Here is an 18536-nt window from a genome sequence, read left to right on the forward strand (position 1 = left end):
GGAACCATATGTTTTTAGCTTGGGACTCTCTTCACTCTATTCTAAAAATTTCTTCTCATCTTGGATTTGCAGACATTGTCTGTGACCAAGCTGTGTACTAGACATTTTGAATTTTTTTTCAGTTTGTTATAGCTTTTACTGCTACTTCTTGTAAGTATTCTGCTGTGTGCATTTCCAGATATATCAATTGTTTCTGTAAGGAAGACATTCCCTTCTTCTGTTGTCACACAAGCACATACAACAGGATCATTGTGGCCATTGCTCCACCCATCAAGACTCAGGTTAACAATTTTATCCTCTAGGCCTTTTGCACACTGCTCAATTTCTCTTTCATACATTTTATCCAGCAATTTGCTTGTGATATCGGCTCTGTTGGGTGGACTGTATCCTGGTCTTAATGACTGAACCATGTTAATGAAGTGTGGGCTCTCAATGATACGGAGAGGAGAGTTTGTTGCATAAACAAACTGGGCAATTTTTTCATCAGTTACCTCTTTTTGTAATCTGCTGGTTCTTATCACAAATTTTTCTATGGTTGTTTCTGGATGATGGAGTTGTTTTTTTTTCTTTTTGCTACAGGTGATATACTGTGGCTATGTTTCAGAGTAGCAGCCGTGTTAGTCTGTATTCGCAAAAAGAAAAGGAGTACTTGTGGCACCTTAGAGACTAACCAATCTATTTGAGCATAAGCTTTCGTGAGCTACAGCATCTGATGAAGTGAGCTTTAGCTTCTTTTCTTTTTACTGTTCCTCAGACGTTCTTGTCAACTGCTGGAAATGGCCCACCTTGATTATCACTACAAAAGGTTTTCTCTCCCCCCTTCTCCCCACCCCCCCGGGATTAGCTCATCTTAAGTGATCACTCTCCTTACAGTGTGTATGATAACACCCATTGTTTCATGTTCTTTCTGTGTATAAATCTCCCCACTGTATTTTCCACTGAATGTATCCGATGAAGTGAGCTGTAGCTCACAAAGGCTTATGCTCAAATAAATTTGTTAGTCTCTAAGGTGCCACAAGTACTCCTTTTCTTTTTGTGGTCATGTGACATACATGATGTGACTGACACACTATCATTGGCAGATAACTCTGAAACTATAGAAAATGATGGTGATCTTGAAGTTGGATAGTCTTCAGAATCCTGTATGTTGAAGATAGATTCTCCTAAACAAAATAAATCGATGCAGTTATTTAATTATTATTACCATATTGGTCATTTGGTATTACTCATTGCATTCACTGACACTCAGTACTACTTTCAAGGTCAATTGTAAAAGGAAGATCTGCCTATTTCAGCTATTTATTTTTTTATCACAACTGCATCTAAAATGATAGTACCATAGAGTAACAATTATATTTTTTGCTCAAACATGAGACTTCAAGAATAGTCCAGGAGGACAGTCAGTCCTTACGAAAGAAGTATGAAATAAAAAAAGTTTACCAACCTGAAGATCCTGCATGTTCAGACGTGTTCCTTTCATTATCTTCAACCCAGCTTCCTCCTGAGAAGGAACACTTCTCGGGATGTTGTTTCATTTGGGGCACTAGGTCGTGCATTTCTTTGTTGCACTGTTTGCATTTTGCACTCATGCCTGTCTTACCCACAGGTAGAGGAACTTCATTAAGATATTCCCAAACTGGGTCTCTTTTATGGCCTGCTGCCATTATAGGTTTTCCCTTCTAGTGAGAGAATGGTATGGTAGATCTCAAATCTATGAAGGCTACACTCAGAAAGACCTCAAGACTTCTGGAATATGCTTCTCAAAACAGTTTCACTTTTGTTTCTACTGCCTGTCCCTCCCATCTCACATTTATCTCCAGACTTCTTCTCCTTGTCCAGATCCATTCCGCCCCCAGCAATCTTCTATTCATTGAACTTTTTGAAACTTTACACTCTTAGAGAGAGGTAAGGGATTGACTCTGTGTACACAAATTTGCAGAGGGACAATAGGGTTGTGGTCTGTTATTTCTCACCTCTGTTATTTCTTTGTTTAAAAACATTTTTGCTGTTAACAAGCATGTTATCTCTGGAGGCACAAATCCACAGTTTGAGAACTGCAAAACTAAGCATCTCTTATGGTATCTTCTAGACTGAACACTGAGTCCCATTGCGTAGATAGAAAGATTAACCTAAATAATCTATACAGAAGCCTCTGGCACCCCATAAAATTGGGTCCGTAATCTATGAACTATTGGAACTCATTTACAGAACTTTTCTTAAATATTACATGAATATATTGTCTCATACTATAGAATTAGAATTTATAATCCCTATTTCATGATGAGATATCTTTGAGTTATAATGTATCTTTAAATAGTGTTTATTTTCCCTCAGAAAGCATTTTATCAAAAAAATCTGATTTTTAAATAAAAAGAAATCCTGATTTTTTTAAATTTTTTTTAAAATCATTTATTTTTATTCATCCTGTTAGTACCCTCAATCTTGTCATAAAACTGTAAGGTGACAACTGACAATTTTGGTCTTTGTAGATTCAGTTTAATACCCATATTTCTCAGCCATAGGAGCTATCAAAGAAAATACTCTAATCGATTAATAGATTATTGGTTTTGCCCCTAGGAAAGCCACAGCAAGTCACAAAAACATGAAAGTACTAGCAGCTATAATTACCGGGTGGTGAAGGAGGTAAGACTTGGTTTCTTTAAATTGAAGTATAAACTAATGGTGCAACTCCGATTTTAGTCTGAATTTAAAAAGCAGGAAACTGAGTCACATTTACACTGTGAAAATTACTTGCTGAATTCTAATTTGCTGAGTAGTAAAATATCCCAACTCCAATGAGACATCTAGAATATAGCCAACATTCGGAGTACGTATTTTCCACAAAAACAGATTATTCCAAAATGTAGCATTAATGCCGCTTATTTCAATGGAAACCCAAATTTTTATGATTATAAAGGATATAAAAGAAGCAGGAAAGTCTGGAAGCTCATTTAAATCTGCCCTCTTTCTTTAGGGACTTGTGCTCCATTGTACCGTCTAATACTTTTAAAACTAACGTACAACAAGAAACCTGTCTGTGGTGGCTTGTAAGTGTTAGAAGATTCTAGGTTTGACTCTGAGCTGGCAAATGCCTGAATTAGTTTTAAATGGATTTTTTCATGTCTTTTTCCCATTTGCCATTTCCCATTTCTGTCTGCTTGTCTGTCATTAGACTGTGAGTTGCTTAGGTCAGGGAAGTTTCTATCTTAACATAATTTAAACCAAAACAAAAAATTGCAAGTTCTAAAGCAATTTTCTTCTCCCAGATTTTGCTTCGGCTTAGCAAGCTCTGTGTTCAGGAAAGTGCTTCGGTCAGGAAAAGCCGGAAACAGCAGCAGAGATTGCTGCGGAACATGGGAGCTCACACTGTGGTTCTGGAGCTGCTGCAGATTCCATATGAGAAGGTGGGTTTTGCACACAGCTATTCCCTTACTTTACAGTTTTGCTGACCAATATAAATAGCTCCCTGAGATCTCCTTAAACCTTAGTTCTTTCAGTTACCTTTGGCATCAAAGAAGCTATTGTAAATATTCATGCCTCTTCAGGAAAAATTTATGGTTTATAGAAGTATTTGGTTAAATGTGAAACTTCTGATGACAACAGACAATATTCTAAGCTAATTGCTGAAGCACCAACTTCGTCCATTGTAGTTCATCAGATCAAGAGCTTGTCTGTACTGGGGCATTTAAGAAAGTTCATTCAGATTAACTAAAGGTGTGAATTAAAAGTGGATTAGTTAAAATGCGTTAAACCCTTGTGTGGACACATAAAGAATAGGAGTACTTGTGGCACCTTAGAGACTGACAAATTTATTGGAGCATAAGCTTTCGTGGAGCACGGCTGCTACTCTGAAACCTGTCATTGTGTCGACACACTCATTCAGAATTACAGTGGTCTTAGTTTAACTAATCCACTTTCAATTCACACCTTCAGTTAATTTGGATTAATTTTCCTTACTGTTCCCCGATAGCCAAGCCCTGAAGCTTTGACCTCATTGCCAAAACCAGGTATGTGTTTACTTCAGGGTAACTAAGATCCATTAGATTCCCACTGTCCCACACAGTTTGCTAGTAGCTGGGAACGGGCAACAGGGGGTGGATCACTTGATGATCATCTGTTATGTTCATTCCCTGTGAAGCACCTGGCATTGGTCACTGTCAAAAGACAGGATACTGGGCTAGATGGACCTTCGGTCTGACCCAGTGGGGCCGTTCTTATGTATAGTCTCATCTAGCTACCTTGCAGTAAAAACAACAGCAACTTCTCGCCAGCAAGATTTACAGCAGGATAGCTAACAAAAGGTAGTTATCACATGGTAAAAAACCAAACACCTCTTTAGTAGTAAAGGCGTAACCTCAGAATTGTAAACTATTCCCTAAAACAGTACAAATACTTTAAGCACACATGATAAATATCTGCTTTCTAGCGAAACAGTGACTGAGTATAGAGATAGCTTAGCCCTCAGGGAGTGCTCTGCACTATTGAGCAGGTGACTGGAGTTTTATTTACAGTGTTCTTAGCCTCATTAATACTGTGACTTTCTGTCACATGCAGCCACTCCACTCTACTGCTGGCTAGAATCTTTTTCCTGGCTCGCCCTGGTCACTGGAGGTATGACAGGAATTAATGCCATGGTTTGAGGCATTCTAGGTATTGGAGGGTAGTAAGTTGCCAGAGAGTGAGGTGAATGGCTTCTGAGAGACAGGAGATATAGAACGGGAGTGATCTTGAAAATCTTGCCCAGTTTGAAAACAGAACAGATTATCTAGTGTGAAGCCCCAAATTGGTTTGATGTGGGGTGGGGTGGGGGTTGTTTTTTTACATTTTGCCTTGGAAAAATTAATTGGGCATTAACTCTGTTACTTGTGAAACATGCTGGAGAATGAAAAGTATAGGGGATGAAATCCCCTGTACTCAGAAGCAGCATGAGCACTTGCATGAAAGTTTCCCTACTGTCATAGAACCATAGAAATGTACTAGTGCTCAACCTGGCTGTGGAAGTAAGTTGGTCTCCTTGGCCTCTCTGCTGAGCCTGCCGTTTATGCTGATTGGATTTTGTGAGATGAACTGCAGAATTACCTCGAACCACAAACATTTCAAGCAGGGCACTGACCAACTGTTGAGTGCCAAATGCTTTTATGAAAGAAAGATGGCTCATTTTATAGCATTGACTGTCTGTTACTCCCAGCTGAGATGCATTTATGTGTCAGTTAAGTCAGAGACATGGTTGTACCTTCTCAGCTATTCCGCTGCTCTGACTTAAGTCACAGACAGAGAGAGTACTTACTCCTGTGAACAGAAGCTGAATTTTTGTTGCTGCGTCAATATCTTCCTTTCTCCTCTTCACCATCAAGTTTAAGCCCCTCAATACGGAATTCCATTGTAATGGATCTCATGGCAGTCTTCCTATGAAGCCCAAAAGTATGGGAAAGAATCTGATGTGTGGTTTGCCCTATATAGATTCATAGATACTGAGGTCAGAAGGGACCATTATGATCATCTAGTCTGGCCTTCTGCACAATGTAGGCCACAGAATTTCACCCACCCACTCCTGCGAAAAACCTCTCACTTATGTCTGAGCTATTAAAGTCCTCAAATCGTAGTTTAAAGACTTCAAGGAGCAGAGAATCCTCTGGCAAGTGACCTGTGCCCCATGCTACAGAGGAAGGCGAAAAACCTCCAGGGCCTCTTCCAATCTGCCCTGGAGGAAAATTCCTTCCCGACCCCAAATATGGCAATCAGCTAAACCCTGAGCATATGGGCAAGATTCACCAGCCAGATACTACAGAAAATTCTTTCCTGGGTAACTCAGATCCCACCCCATCTAACATCCCATCACAGGCCATTAGGCCTATTTACTATGAATATTTAAAGATCAATTAATTACCAAAATCATGTTATCCCATCATACCATCTCCTCCATAAACTTATCGAGTTTAATCTTAAAGCCAGATAGATCTTTTGCTCCCACTGCTTCCCTTGGAAGGCTATTCCAAAACTTCACTCCTCTGATGGTTAGAAACCTTTGTCTAATTTCAAGTCTAAACTTCCTGGTGGCCAGTTTATATCCATTTGTTCTTGTGTCCACATTGGTACTGAGCTTAAATAATTCCTCTCCCTCTCCAGTATTTATCCCTCTGATATATATATATATAGGTATGTTCGGTAGCACTCGAGGGGTTGAAATGCATTATTGGCAAGCTTGAATGTTGCATATTCAGATCTGAAAGACATTACTTATTTATATTTGTGTTTTTGTTCTCCACAACTTTTAAAATCATAAAAGGGGCCAAGTTCTTATCTAGTATCAGTGGATTAATTTGGTTGGAGGTCTGTAGTGGACAGAGATTTGTTTTTCTATTGAGAGAGATGTGACTCTGAAAATTCTGTTGAACAGGTGGTATTGTGGTCCACCCAAAAAAGTGAACTTTTGGGTTGTTTTTAATTCCATCTTATTTGTGTCATGCAATCACAGGCAGAAGATACAAGGATGCAGGAGATAATGAAACTTGCACATGCATTTTTACAGAATTTCTGTGCTGGGAACCAACAGAACCAAGCATTGCTGCACAAGCACATAAACCTGTTCCTTAACCCAGGGGTAAGAAGTGATTTAACTTAATACCATGTTTTTTTGTAGTAAGAAAGTGGAATAACCTGACCTCTGTAAAGGCCTCTGGACCAGTTCTCATGCAAGACTAGTTAAATGGATAGCACTTTGTTCTCATTAATGTTGGCAGGAGCAGCATCTGGTTAGTGCACTCAGTTATAATGCAAGGGGTGGAGGTGGATGGAGAAGAGTATCCCTGATGGATACAAGTCTCTGTACTGAAATGCTGATTCCTCTGAGAAGTTCCTCTTTGTACTGTCATGTTCCCTGAAAATTCATTGATGTTGTCCTGACTTGTGTATGTGATTTTTTTTTCTTTTTTTTTTCTCCCCATCTCATTAGATCCTGGAGGCAGTAACAATGCAACATATTTTCATGAACAATTTCCAGCTATGCAGTGAGATTAATGAGCGAGTCGTTCAGCACTTTGTCCACTGTATTGAAACTCATGGCAGAAATGTCCAGTACATAAAGTTCCTGCAGACAATTGTGAAGGCGGAAGGAAAGTTCATTAAGAAGTGCCAAGATATGGTTATGGCGGAGGTGAGAGATGCATGTTTCTGTAAGCTCCTGAGCAAAAAAAACAACTGGCATTCAGTAGAAAGTGAAAGGATGCTGAGAAAGTGACGTTCTCAACTGGGACAATATAGAAGTGATGTGCAGCTATCACACCGCACAAAGTTTTATTATGGGCACAAGCTGCTTCATCACGCTCTCCCCCCTTGGGTGGGAAGGATGACCTTTAGTGTATCTCAAAAGTTATCCTCTCTGGTGCCACAAAAAAAGGGTACTTGTGTCACAGCCCTAGTCAAGCTCCCCCTGCTGCACACTCACCAGGCTGTTGTGTTTGCACCCTCAAGCTGGGCCCATGTACTTTTACACATCCCTTGGCCTGGATAGGCTCCAGCACTGTCTCTGGCCATGGTCTCACTGCAAAATTTTTGGGCACAGAATTTGTCTGATACCCTTCTGAAAGAGGGACCCTGTAGTTCAGTTGTCCTAAATCCCCAGGACCAACGCTGACCCCCAAAACACTTCAGTGGTGCTATTTCCCAGAATTCCCTCCTGGGCACTCTGATTTATAGTTTACCCCTTTAGGGGCATGTGATACTTGAAGCAAATAGAAACAGACTTTACAGAAGGATTTCTAAGGACAGTCGCTCTTTATTTTAGAATGCACGACATATACAGACATCTGCAAGAAACACTTAGATGCTGTTCCCTGCCTCAGTTATGTCACCACTCCTGAGTGTTCTTTAGGATATGGGTCCATGTCCTTTCAGGGTTCTAAGTCCCTCTGCTGGGCTGCACTTCTCCAGCTTATGGCTGCTTCTCTGAATCATTGATTCTCTCTGACCTGTGCAATCAGCTTCGTTCAGCTTTGTCTGGTCCCACAGTCCATAGGTCCCATCGCCTTCCTAAAGCCTGTCCCTTTTTGTTCCCCTCTCTCTGAGTCCCTCTGTGTTTTGAAAGGGCTGTACCAACACCTCTGTCTCTTTGTTCTTCTTTTAGGGGAATTCCGTTGCTCCTCTCCTCATTCCCGACAGCCAAGCTGGGTTGAACTGGGCCTCCTAGGGCTCAGCCATCCCACTGTTAGAAGGTGCACCTGTTCAAATGAGAGCCATTCAGGTTAATAACTCTCCATTGTCCCTGGTTTGGGAGACACATGTTACCAGCCCTGATGGGCTTTTCCACATACACTGAGGCATTCAATGATGCAGCAAATTCATAAAGCCGAATTCATAAAAACGGAATTCATAGGTTGTACATAGGTTCCCCAACCTGTCACAAATGGGATTGAGTCAAAGGAAGGACTGTCTTTCTCCAGTAAGGTTCTGGCCTTAATGCATCAATTTCACTGGGAAGTTTGACTCTGGATCTTGTTCCCCATGCTGTAGTTAAACTTAAACAGAGCGTCAGCTGTTCCGTGTGGACTTAGTCCTGCAAAGTGCTGAGCAACCCTCTTTCCTGTTGAAGTCAGTGAGTTGAGGGAGCTCTGCCCGTTGCAGAGTCCAGCCCTGTGAAGTATGGCTTTGCATGTGAGTTTTGCTCTGTGCATTGTGTTTGAGATAGATGTCTAGATGTGTCTGAAATCTGTAGGGCAGATTTTTAACAGTGCTCAGCAGCTCCCTTTCTTCTCAGTTGCTGTCCATCCTTCTGCTCTCGATAGAAACAGGTGGAGTGCTGAGCTGTTCTGAAAATGTGCCTCCCCCCAAAAAAATGTAATGTTGATAGAAGTCTGCCTTATGGGACTTAATCATGCCTCTAACTGCTTGTTGAAAATCATTGTGTAAGGAATGGGGAATTACCCAGCCTTGAGGTCCTACCACCCAGAGTTCTTGAAGGACTTAGCTCTGAGCAGAATCGTGTGCCCCAAGCTAACACTACAGACGGATCAGCTGAGGCAATCTTCATGACATAACCACAAAAAAGTCAGAAGCTTCTTGAAAGAACATTTATCGAACTAATGAGGAGCCAGTTGAACTGGCTTTGATGTTAAAGATTTTAAAAGTGGTAGATTTCTAGGGCATAACCTACTCAGAACAGAGGTCTAGGGGAAGACGTCATACTTCAGAGAGATCATTTATAACTGTGGAAAGAGAGTGCAAGGTACAGAGCCTCAGATGGATCTGGCAGGCTGCAGTTTTATTGAACTCACAAGTAATTGCAAAACTGACAAAGAGCGTAACATTCCAGTACACAGATAATATATAGCTTTAGATAAAGGGGGGACTCTTCAGCCTGTTAGTGAAATGTTTAGAGGATGAGGTTTGAGGTCCTCTGAAGAAAAGTGCTGGGTAAGTGGAAGAAGGTACACATGCATGTGTACCTTCCAGAAATGGTCTGATTCCTGTGGAATCTCTAAGGGGAGACATAACAGAATGGAACCCAAAAGGAAGCTGTTCTTTTTTTGTAGCTAGTCAATGCGGGAGAAGATGTCCTTGTGTTCTACAACGACCGAGCCTCTTTCCAGACCTTGGTCCAAATGATGAGATCGGAGCGGGACAGGATGGATGAAAACAGCCCTCTGATGTACCATATCCATTTAGTAGAACTGCTTGCTGTATGCACAGAGGGCAAAAATGTCTACACAGAAATCAAGTGCAACTCGCTCCTCCCATTAGATGACATCGTTAGAGTAGTAACTCATGAGGATTGCATACCTGAGGTGAGGTCTGATATTAAACATTGCGTACCTATGTAATGTATTAAAGTTAGTGGAGTGAGGTTTGTTTTTAATCACTCTGTTTGGCCTGGAAAGAATGGCCTGGTTTGGCCTGGAAAGAATGGCCTGTGGGTAAGCAGCAAGACTATGAGCTGGGAGAAGTAAGTGTGTGTGTGTGTGTGTGTGTGTGTGTGTGTGTAAATCCCCCCCCCCCCCATTTTTTAAAATGGGGATGGTTACTCTGAATGTGCCTACTTCCCAGGAGTGTTTGAGGCTGAACACATTGATATATGTAAGGTACATTGCCAATCTTGAATAGAAGTGCAAATTATTAACATTATGCTGAATTGTGGCTGCAGTATTTCTGGCTTTTTCATAGATATTTAGGTCAGAAGGGACCATTATGATCATCTAGTCTGACCTCCTGCACAACGCAGGCCACAGAATTTTACCCACCCACTCCTGCAAAAAACCTCACACCTATATCTGTGCTATTGAAGTCCTCAGATCGTAGTTTAAAGACTTCAAGGAGCAGAGAATCCTCCAGCAAGTGACCCGTGCCCCATGCCACAGAGGAAGGCGAAAAACCTCCAGGGCCTCTTCCAATCTGCCCTGGAGGAAAAGTCCTTCCCGACTCCAAATATGGCGATCAGCTAAACCCTGAGCATATGGGCATCGTTGCAGATGTCTTGCTATTTATGAGATTGGATTTCACCAATATTTAAATAAAAACAATAGATTCTGTAAATTCAGCTACAAATTTTTAAAGCAGTTTTAATGTGATGACTTTGCATTGACTAAAAATGCCCATTTAATTATTTTTTTAATTAACCATTTTGATTTATCCATTTGTAGGTTAAAATTGCCTATATAAACTTCCTAAATCATTGCTATGTGGACACAGAAGTGGAAATGAAAGAGATTTACACCAGTAATCACATGTGGAAACTGTTTGAGAACTTCCTGGTTGACATCTGTCGGGTAAGGATTTCTATACCTAGAAATGTAAATCTAAAAGAGCAAACGGACATAGTTGTGGTGACAATTAGCAGAGGTTTGGAACAGTGCATTTTAAAGCACAAGTCAGGAAGCTCTTTACTGGTTCCTCTCATTTCAAATTTATATTTGTCTGCTTCTCCATTTAGGCGATTGTGGACTTTTAGTTATGTTCCATGGAACACAGTGATTTCTTTCTTTCTTTCTTAAAACAAAACAAACAAAGCGAGCCCCTTTTTTCTGCTTCACATGTCTCTCTTTATTCTGCCACTGGCTTGTTCACTGTGGCCAGGTTGTATGGCTCCTTCCCCAACCATATTTGATATATTTTAGCAAGTTTAGAGTAATTTTCCTGTGCTTGGCATTTATTTTTCCAAGTGGCTTTGTGCCTGGTATACCAAGTATTTCCCCATAGGAAAACATTACATCTCATTCCTACTTATAATACTGCATTCTTTGCTCTGAGGTATCCAATTTTTTGCACACACACACACACACATTGTGTGTCCTAGCTATATGAGTGATTTTGGTCTACACCGCATACTGTGGCAGATAGTCCATTCAGAATTAATGCTCCAAATCACAGGAGTTAAATGTTCATATTTATCAGTTTAACTGATGTGTTCTAAAAGAATGAATTATTTTGTAGACCTGTAACAACACCAGTGACCGAAAGCACGCTGACTCCATCCTGGAGAAGTATGTCACAGAAATTGTGATGAGTATAGTCACCACCTTCTTCAGCTCCCCATTCTCTGATCAGAGCACCACTCTGCAGGTAGGAAATGGTACAACAGGTTAAAGAAACAAGCTGCTTTATTCATGAAACCACAGTAATCGGACAGGATAAAAAGAAACAAGTCGAGGCTGGGGGGTTGGCGGGGGAGGGTGAGAGAGAGAATAGATATTCAAAATAGCACAGAAGTATAAATATTTCCTCCTAGTACATTACAGTTGAACACTCCCTTTCCTGTAGAGGGGACACTGTGCTCTACATGTACAGAATTCTTTTCAACAGGTTCTATAGACGCTCAATTGTAAAATGACACTAACTCCATGATATAGGTGCTCAGTGCTGTTCCTGTCGTTCCACGTTAGGCTTTCTTTAGGGAAATGGTAAACAGCATTGCTGGTGCTCTGGCAGAGTGGAGCTATCCTGGAAGTAGAGAGATGGGGCAGGGGTTGGTTCATGATGATGATGATTTTTAATTTGTATTGCAGTAGTGCTTATTAGCCCCAGACATCTGCCAAGACCCCACTGTGCTAGATAATGTATGACCAGAACAAGAAGACACCTACTGCATATACTACTAAGTATAAGATGGGACCACAGATGGAGAAAGACCTAGTACAAGGGAACAGTCGGACAGCATTGGTCAGATGATAGCCTGTGGTCTCAACACAACAGCACCCTAACTGTTGTCTAGTATTTTGTAGGCATCACAATAAGAGTTCTGAGAAGGGCATGAAAGGTACAGTGAGGAGGCTTTGTAGGTTTTTTATGGGAGAAAGCACAAAGGTGCATGTCTGAAACTTTAATAGGTGGATGATAAAAGCCGGCACCATGGGCCAGTTGGGTTCAAACCTTGCTTCAGACAAACTGCATTTTAAGGACACTTTCGTTTTAGAGAAATGAAAGCAATCTCACATTTTAAAAATGCTTCCACCTGTTTTCTTCTGTCATCCCGATTAAATCTCTGGACCTGTGTGGACTTGGGGAAAGTGGGAGCATGAGATTCAATACCTTTGTAAAGTGAAAAGGAGGCAGCTGTTCTCCTCTTCAATTCCCCGGGTTCTCCCAGTCTCTTCCTTACAGGACACGAGGCAAGAGTAGCAGGACAACGGCACTAACCGCAGCGCCAAGAAGCCTGCCAGGATAATATCTTGGTCACTGCTGCAGTGACACCATGATAGTGGAGGCAGCCTCTTAAATAATTATCGTTATGAAAGTTTTCAATAGCCTTTTGGGGACGTGTGGGAGGGGTGGTCAGGGGTCCGAATATGTCGTGAGGAGCTTGGATATAGTTTTTCATTGAAACTCAGTGCAAACTCAGGTAAGCAGAAAAAACAATTGTGTGTAATTAAACACAGCTGGCAGCAGGTTAGGAAGCAGCTGGTTTCCAATGGTGGCAATTAAGGGCATCTGGGAATTTGCCTTTTCAGCCCCTCTTTGGGGAACTTATACTAATCATTGTGGTATGCTAACTAGCTTGCTATAGCATGTCCCACTCCAAGAAAAGTATTATGTACAACAGCCCGCTGCCTGACCTTGCAGTCCGTAAAGGCTTAAAATTCTGAGTAGTCCAATTAGTTCCCCCTTCTCACTGAACATAAGCAGTAGCCCTCACACACTGCTGGGTTAGATCCGCTCTATTCACGTTCCTATCATTAGGAGGGAGCCTGCCCTCCTTGAGTCTGGAAGAATGACCAGTTGTGGACCTAAGCCTATATTAAACAATGGACTTGCTTCTGTAATGCTTACTGAGGCAAGCAATCCTTATTCAGGCAAGAAAGTAGTCATACTAGGGATACTCTCATGAGTTAAAGGGCTTGCAGGATCAGTTCAGATAGGGTGAACTTGCCATCTGTGTGTATTGCCTATGAGGTAACTGTGGCAGCTATCTGCACTGTAATTGGCCTGATTAGGGGCCTGAACCTTAACCCACACAAGCGCAGTATTGAGTAATCAGCTGTAAACGTTAATGTTCACTGCCTAATACTGTTTGATCTGCTTCTCATGTGACTTTGAAGTGAAAGTTGTTGTTTTAATACCAGTTTGCATGCAAATCTGTCAAAACCTTATTGTGCAAAAAAATAAGTATGACTAATAATTAACCCTGTCCTGTATGGCTCTGTCCTTTGCCCTGTCTTCAGTTCCCTCTGTACCTTATCACTGTGTGACCTCAGTGCTTGTCATGCCTGTAATTGCTCACTTTGTGCTGGCAACTTTTGAATCTACTTCTTTACCTCAAGACTTTCCCTATCTGCTAATTCATGCATCTGCAGTTCTCCTTCCAGCATCTCAAAGCCTATCTAAACATAGCAAGACAAAGCATCTCATTTCATCCTCCCTTCTCCATCATGGGGGTGATGGTTCCACAATCCTCTGGGTTGTGCTAGACTCCTCTCTCCTCAGCCCCTCACATCCACTCTGTTGCCAGATCTTCTTTCTTCCTGTTTCTCATCTCCACTATCTATCTGTTATGTCTGTTGAAACCCTTGTCCATATCCTTGGACTCTTAAGTAATTTGTAGCCTCCCTTTGGCTGACCGAATTCCTGCTTCGCGCCCCTCCAGCCTATGTGAATTGCTGCTGTGAAAATGATTCAAGTCTCTGATGGCATGTGAACCCCTCCTTCCCCTACACAAACACACACTTCTATCTCTTCAGTGCCTTTGCATCTCTTGCATCAAACTCAGGTTTTGTCTTCCCTTTCAGTGCTCTGCAGAGCTCTGCAGCTTCCTACATCTAATCTCCCACCACTGCCCCTCTCAGGTCCATATGCCTTGCTTCCCGACTCCGTTCTGTATTCTCCCCTAATGTCTCCATGCTTACTCCTACACTTGCACTGTGTAAATTTCAGCCCACTCCTTCCCCTCCTTCCCTGATGTCCTCTCCTCCTGTACCATGACTTAAATTCTACTTTCCTTGGGACAGGGACCTGCCCTGTGTGTCCATGTACATAATACAAAATTAGATTCACAGATTCCAAGGCCAAAAGGGACCGTTGTGATCATCTAGGCTAACCTGCTGTGCAACACAAGCCATAGAACTTCCCTCCCCCTAAAACCCTTAGACTTTATCTTTTTAGGGAAAACATCCAATTGTGATTAAAAAATCCACCATGCCCCTTGGTAAATTGTTCCAATGGTTAATAAGCCTCACAGTTAAAAAAAAAACTTGTCTTTTTTTCCAGTCTGAATGTCTCTAGCATCAACTTGTAGCCATCTTGCATCTTTCTCTGCTAGACTGAAGAATCCATTACCAAATATTTGTTCCCCATCTAGGTCCTTACAGACTAATCAAGTCACCCCTTAATCTTAGGGTAATATACTGATTCCTTTCCAAGCAAAAACTCTCCAAATAACTGCCTCTTTACTGTATTTATCTTGACTTTCTTGCCTCCTATGGGCGCTACTGACCCAAACCTTATTTTACAAAATTTAGAGTGGTTTTGATTTATGGACCTAGTTTAAGCAAATGAAACATCACTGAAGTTTTCAGACAGATAAGTCTTTAAACATGGTTTGAAAGGAATGTGTGAGTGGCTAGAGTCCAGAAACATAGATAGTTTCAATGTATTTAGACCAGTGTCTACAATATTTTGACATTTGGCTGCGTTGCTGGAAAGGCTGATGGGCGTTAGCTATTGTGTTACTCTAAGTAAACTCTGTTCCCCATTGCCAGCACATGGAGTTATTTCACAATTTGGTTAAAATTAAAGAAAAAATATTTCCTTTTCTCTAATTCCAGCTTCTTCTTCTTCCCCCTCCCCGCCCCCTTATAACAGACATCAGTCTTGACCAGACTAACAGAGATATTTTCCAGTAGTTCCTAAATCCACTGTGAGCTTTGCACTGAGGTGTGGTTTGCTTAAACTAAGCATTATGTACCAAATAGAAACAGACACATGGGTGTTGCCTCTCACTATAGGTGGGCTTTTTAGTGTTGAAACAAGTTTATCAGGACAGTTTAAAAAAATAAATTCTTACACTAAAAACTGCTTACATAAAGCAAAATAGTGATTTGGTTTTGAAACTGTTTAGATGTATTTGCAGAGATAGCAGAGTACTCATATGTGAGTCTTTTACCTCTTTGAGGTGGGGATATTGGCTTATTTATAGTGGAAAATCTTGCAAAAGGCAATATAGTTGACTTTTTTTGACTGATCCATGGCAGCTGCAGTGTTTATAAACTAACTGCAACTCATGTTCAAAATTACAGCTGTTCAAAACACGTATCTGTGAATTAGAAGCCAACAAACTTCAGAAAAGGACCAGTTGATAATTATGGAGCTGAGTTGTAGTTTAGCAAGAGCAAAGCCCAGTTTTCCTATTGAGTGCCGAGCCACCCTCTGGTCAATCCCAAATGAGCAACCTCTGTATTTTGGGCTGCTGAAAACCCTCCCTCATACAAACTAAAGATTACTGCCTATTTCCTTTGCTTAGTGATAGTGCATTTAGTGGGACTTCATGCTCTAGGAGCCATCAAGTTGACATTTCCCTATCTGTCCTGATACTCCCTCTTCTGTTAAACTGCTGCTTGTGTAGTAGACATGCTGCCCAGAATATAAATGTTGCCTTACAAGTGGATGTGGACTGCTAACATGCAGTCAGTCTGCAAAGAATAATGGCTGATGTAGTATCAAAGTAGTGGACAATCTAATCTCAAACATGAGATGATGATTTTGATCTGGTTATTTTCATATGTTCTAGACTCGCCAGCCTGTGTTTGTACAACTGTTGCAAGGAGTGTTCAGGGTATACCACTGCAACTGGCTAATGCCAAGCCAAAAAGCATCGGTGGAAAGCTGCATTAGGGTGCTGTCTGATGTAGGTAAGAAGTTAGATTTAACATGCACAAAATACTTCTGTCCAATGTTTCACCCTTCTATCCCAAAAGCAAGATGTATTCTACCTCCAGTAGATGGTAGGAGGTAGCTAACTCAGAGCTAAGGCATGGAGCAAATCAAGCATTTCCTTCATAGCTAAAGTCCTGTTCTATGGTTGCACAACAAATGTTTTCAATGTAAATGTGAGGTGAAACTGTAAACTGTTTGACTAATTAGGGGCAGAAGTTCTGAAAGTACATGTTGGCATCTGAAACAATGGGTTTTTGCTGACCTAAATTCGCTTTGTGGTTTCTGTTGAATGTGACAGTTGTACTCCAATCTTCAACAATGAACTGCTGATTTGTGCAGCTAGATGGCTGCCGCATTCCTTCCCAGAAGTTGCTGCATATTAGTGGCGAGGACAGTGAGCCTCATGAACGTAGGACATAGGGCCAAATTGTTCTATAAGATGGATGTGCACATCCTCTTAACTTTAGTGGGAGTTATGAAGGTGTATGTGAGGGCATGGTCTTGCTCGTACATTCTGAAGTTAGGAAAAAGCTGTGTTAAACTTAAGGTATTATGACTGCCACAAGGGTGTCAGATTCATTGCACTGCGGATTGAAAACAGCATCACAGAAAGTGTATTTAAAATATTCAGAAAAGAATATGAAAGAAGCGCAGCTTGGGATTCCCCCTTGTTCCCTTATTGATTGCATGTAGGGGCTAAAGGAGTCCATTCTTATTACCTTTTGCCTGTTGCAGCGAAAAGTCGAGCAATTGCAATACCTGTGGATTTGGACAGCCAAGTCAACAACCTCTTCCTAAAATCACACAACATAGTACAGAAAACTGCAATGAACTGGAGAATGACGGCAAGGAATGCTGCCCGCAGAGACTCCGTGCTAGCTGCTTCCAGGGACTATCGAAACATCATTGAAAGATTGCAGGTGAATACAGAGTGCTGCATTAACAACTTAGTTCAGCCATCTTGATAGCCATATATTTACATTTCAGCACAAAAAGACAAACTTACTACTTCAATTTGGGAGTTATGAGTCAAAGTAAAAATGCCACATGTGATAACCACAGCCAAAGCTAATTTAATACTGTATGTAAAATCAAATGTAAACCATTTATTGAAATAGGGAATGGAACATGCACAGCTAAAGCTTGTGGAAGTTTTATGGCCCTTGGAGAAGAAGATACTTCAAAGCACATTTGTCCAGTTCTGTGGTTCTCCCAACATTTTCATTCTGCCAGTACCAGTGGTTTCATTTCAACTGCTCCTTGAGAGAGAGAGGGGGATCCTCTAATTTGTTGCGTACTTTCAAGTCCCTCCAATACTTCACTACTTGGTTATCGAAACATTTAATGTGATAAAAGGCTCCATAGACCACAGTCTGGGAATTGTTGCAAAGTTTACTGTTTGTCTGATAGATTGACTCTTAATGACCCCAAAGTTGTTGCTTCCTCAAATGAACAAAATAAACTGTCTAAAGCAATGCTACATGTACAATTTCATACTGATTTCTACTCAAAAGAAATTTTAAACAATGTATTCTGACTACTTGTGATGCTGGCAGACCAAGTCAGATCAGGGCTTAGACTGGAAATGTTTTAATTACATCTTTACTTGGTACTAATATCAAGACCTGAGGATGATTAAGTATTCAGTAATAAGGCACTTTACTTTTGATACTGAATAAAATTCGGTGCTTTAGATTATACCTTTATCCATAAAGACTGGTTCTGTGGAGGAAAATGTTTTCCTGGTGTGCAATCTTGATTTAAATTGCTTGTGCCTAAATTGGATCTAAGTCGAAATAATGCATCCGATGAAGTGAGGTGTAGCTCACGAAAGCTTAAGCTTAAATAAATTTGTTAGTCTCTAAGGTGCCACAAGTCCTCCTTTTCTTTTTGTCCAATAAAGACCGTTCAATTCCTATAGTCCCCTGTCCACTTACGCATGTCAATTTGACTAAGCATTCTCTCAGTAACTTTTTCTGCAGTTCTGTAACTTCTGTTCAATGAGATTGGGGTGAATCTCTCTAGAATATATTTTCTGCAGAATATTCATTTGTAAGAATGGTTGAAAAGGGGGGGAAATCATGGATTTTTTTTTTTTTTTTGCCTGATGTCAATCAGTTGTATTCATTTGTTGGTCCAGATAATTATGAAGCGTAGTGTTTATAGTATAACAGAGAATCTGC

The 18536-nt window shown here is 40.9% G+C and overlaps 1 protein-coding gene across 7 annotated transcripts in view; it reads left to right on the forward strand.

The window, feature by feature from the left end:
* The window catches only part of ITPR1 (inositol 1,4,5-trisphosphate receptor type 1), a 251731-nt gene that overhangs the window by 116041 nt on the left and 117154 nt on the right, over positions 1–18536 (forward strand). For all 7 annotated transcript variants that reach the window (XM_078853566.1, XM_078853570.1, XM_078853568.1 and 4 more), the window contains 9 exons: positions 2578–2643; positions 3267–3404; positions 6476–6601; positions 6953–7153; positions 9528–9779; positions 10632–10757; positions 11422–11550; positions 16208–16328; positions 17089–17273. In XM_078853566.1, coding sequence (XP_078709692.1) covers positions 2578–2643; positions 3267–3404; positions 6476–6601; positions 6953–7153; positions 9528–9779; positions 10632–10757; positions 11422–11550; positions 16208–16328; positions 17089–17273 — 1344 coding nt within the window. The remainder of the gene's footprint in view (positions 1–2577; positions 2644–3266; positions 3405–6475; positions 6602–6952; positions 7154–9527; positions 9780–10631; positions 10758–11421; positions 11551–16207; positions 16329–17088; positions 17274–18536) is intronic.

This window comes from Lepidochelys kempii, chromosome 7 (genome assembly GCF_965140285.1).
Source record: "Lepidochelys kempii isolate rLepKem1 chromosome 7, rLepKem1.hap1, whole genome shotgun sequence".
Classification (NCBI taxonomy): Eukaryota; Metazoa; Chordata; order Testudines; family Cheloniidae; genus Lepidochelys; species Lepidochelys kempii.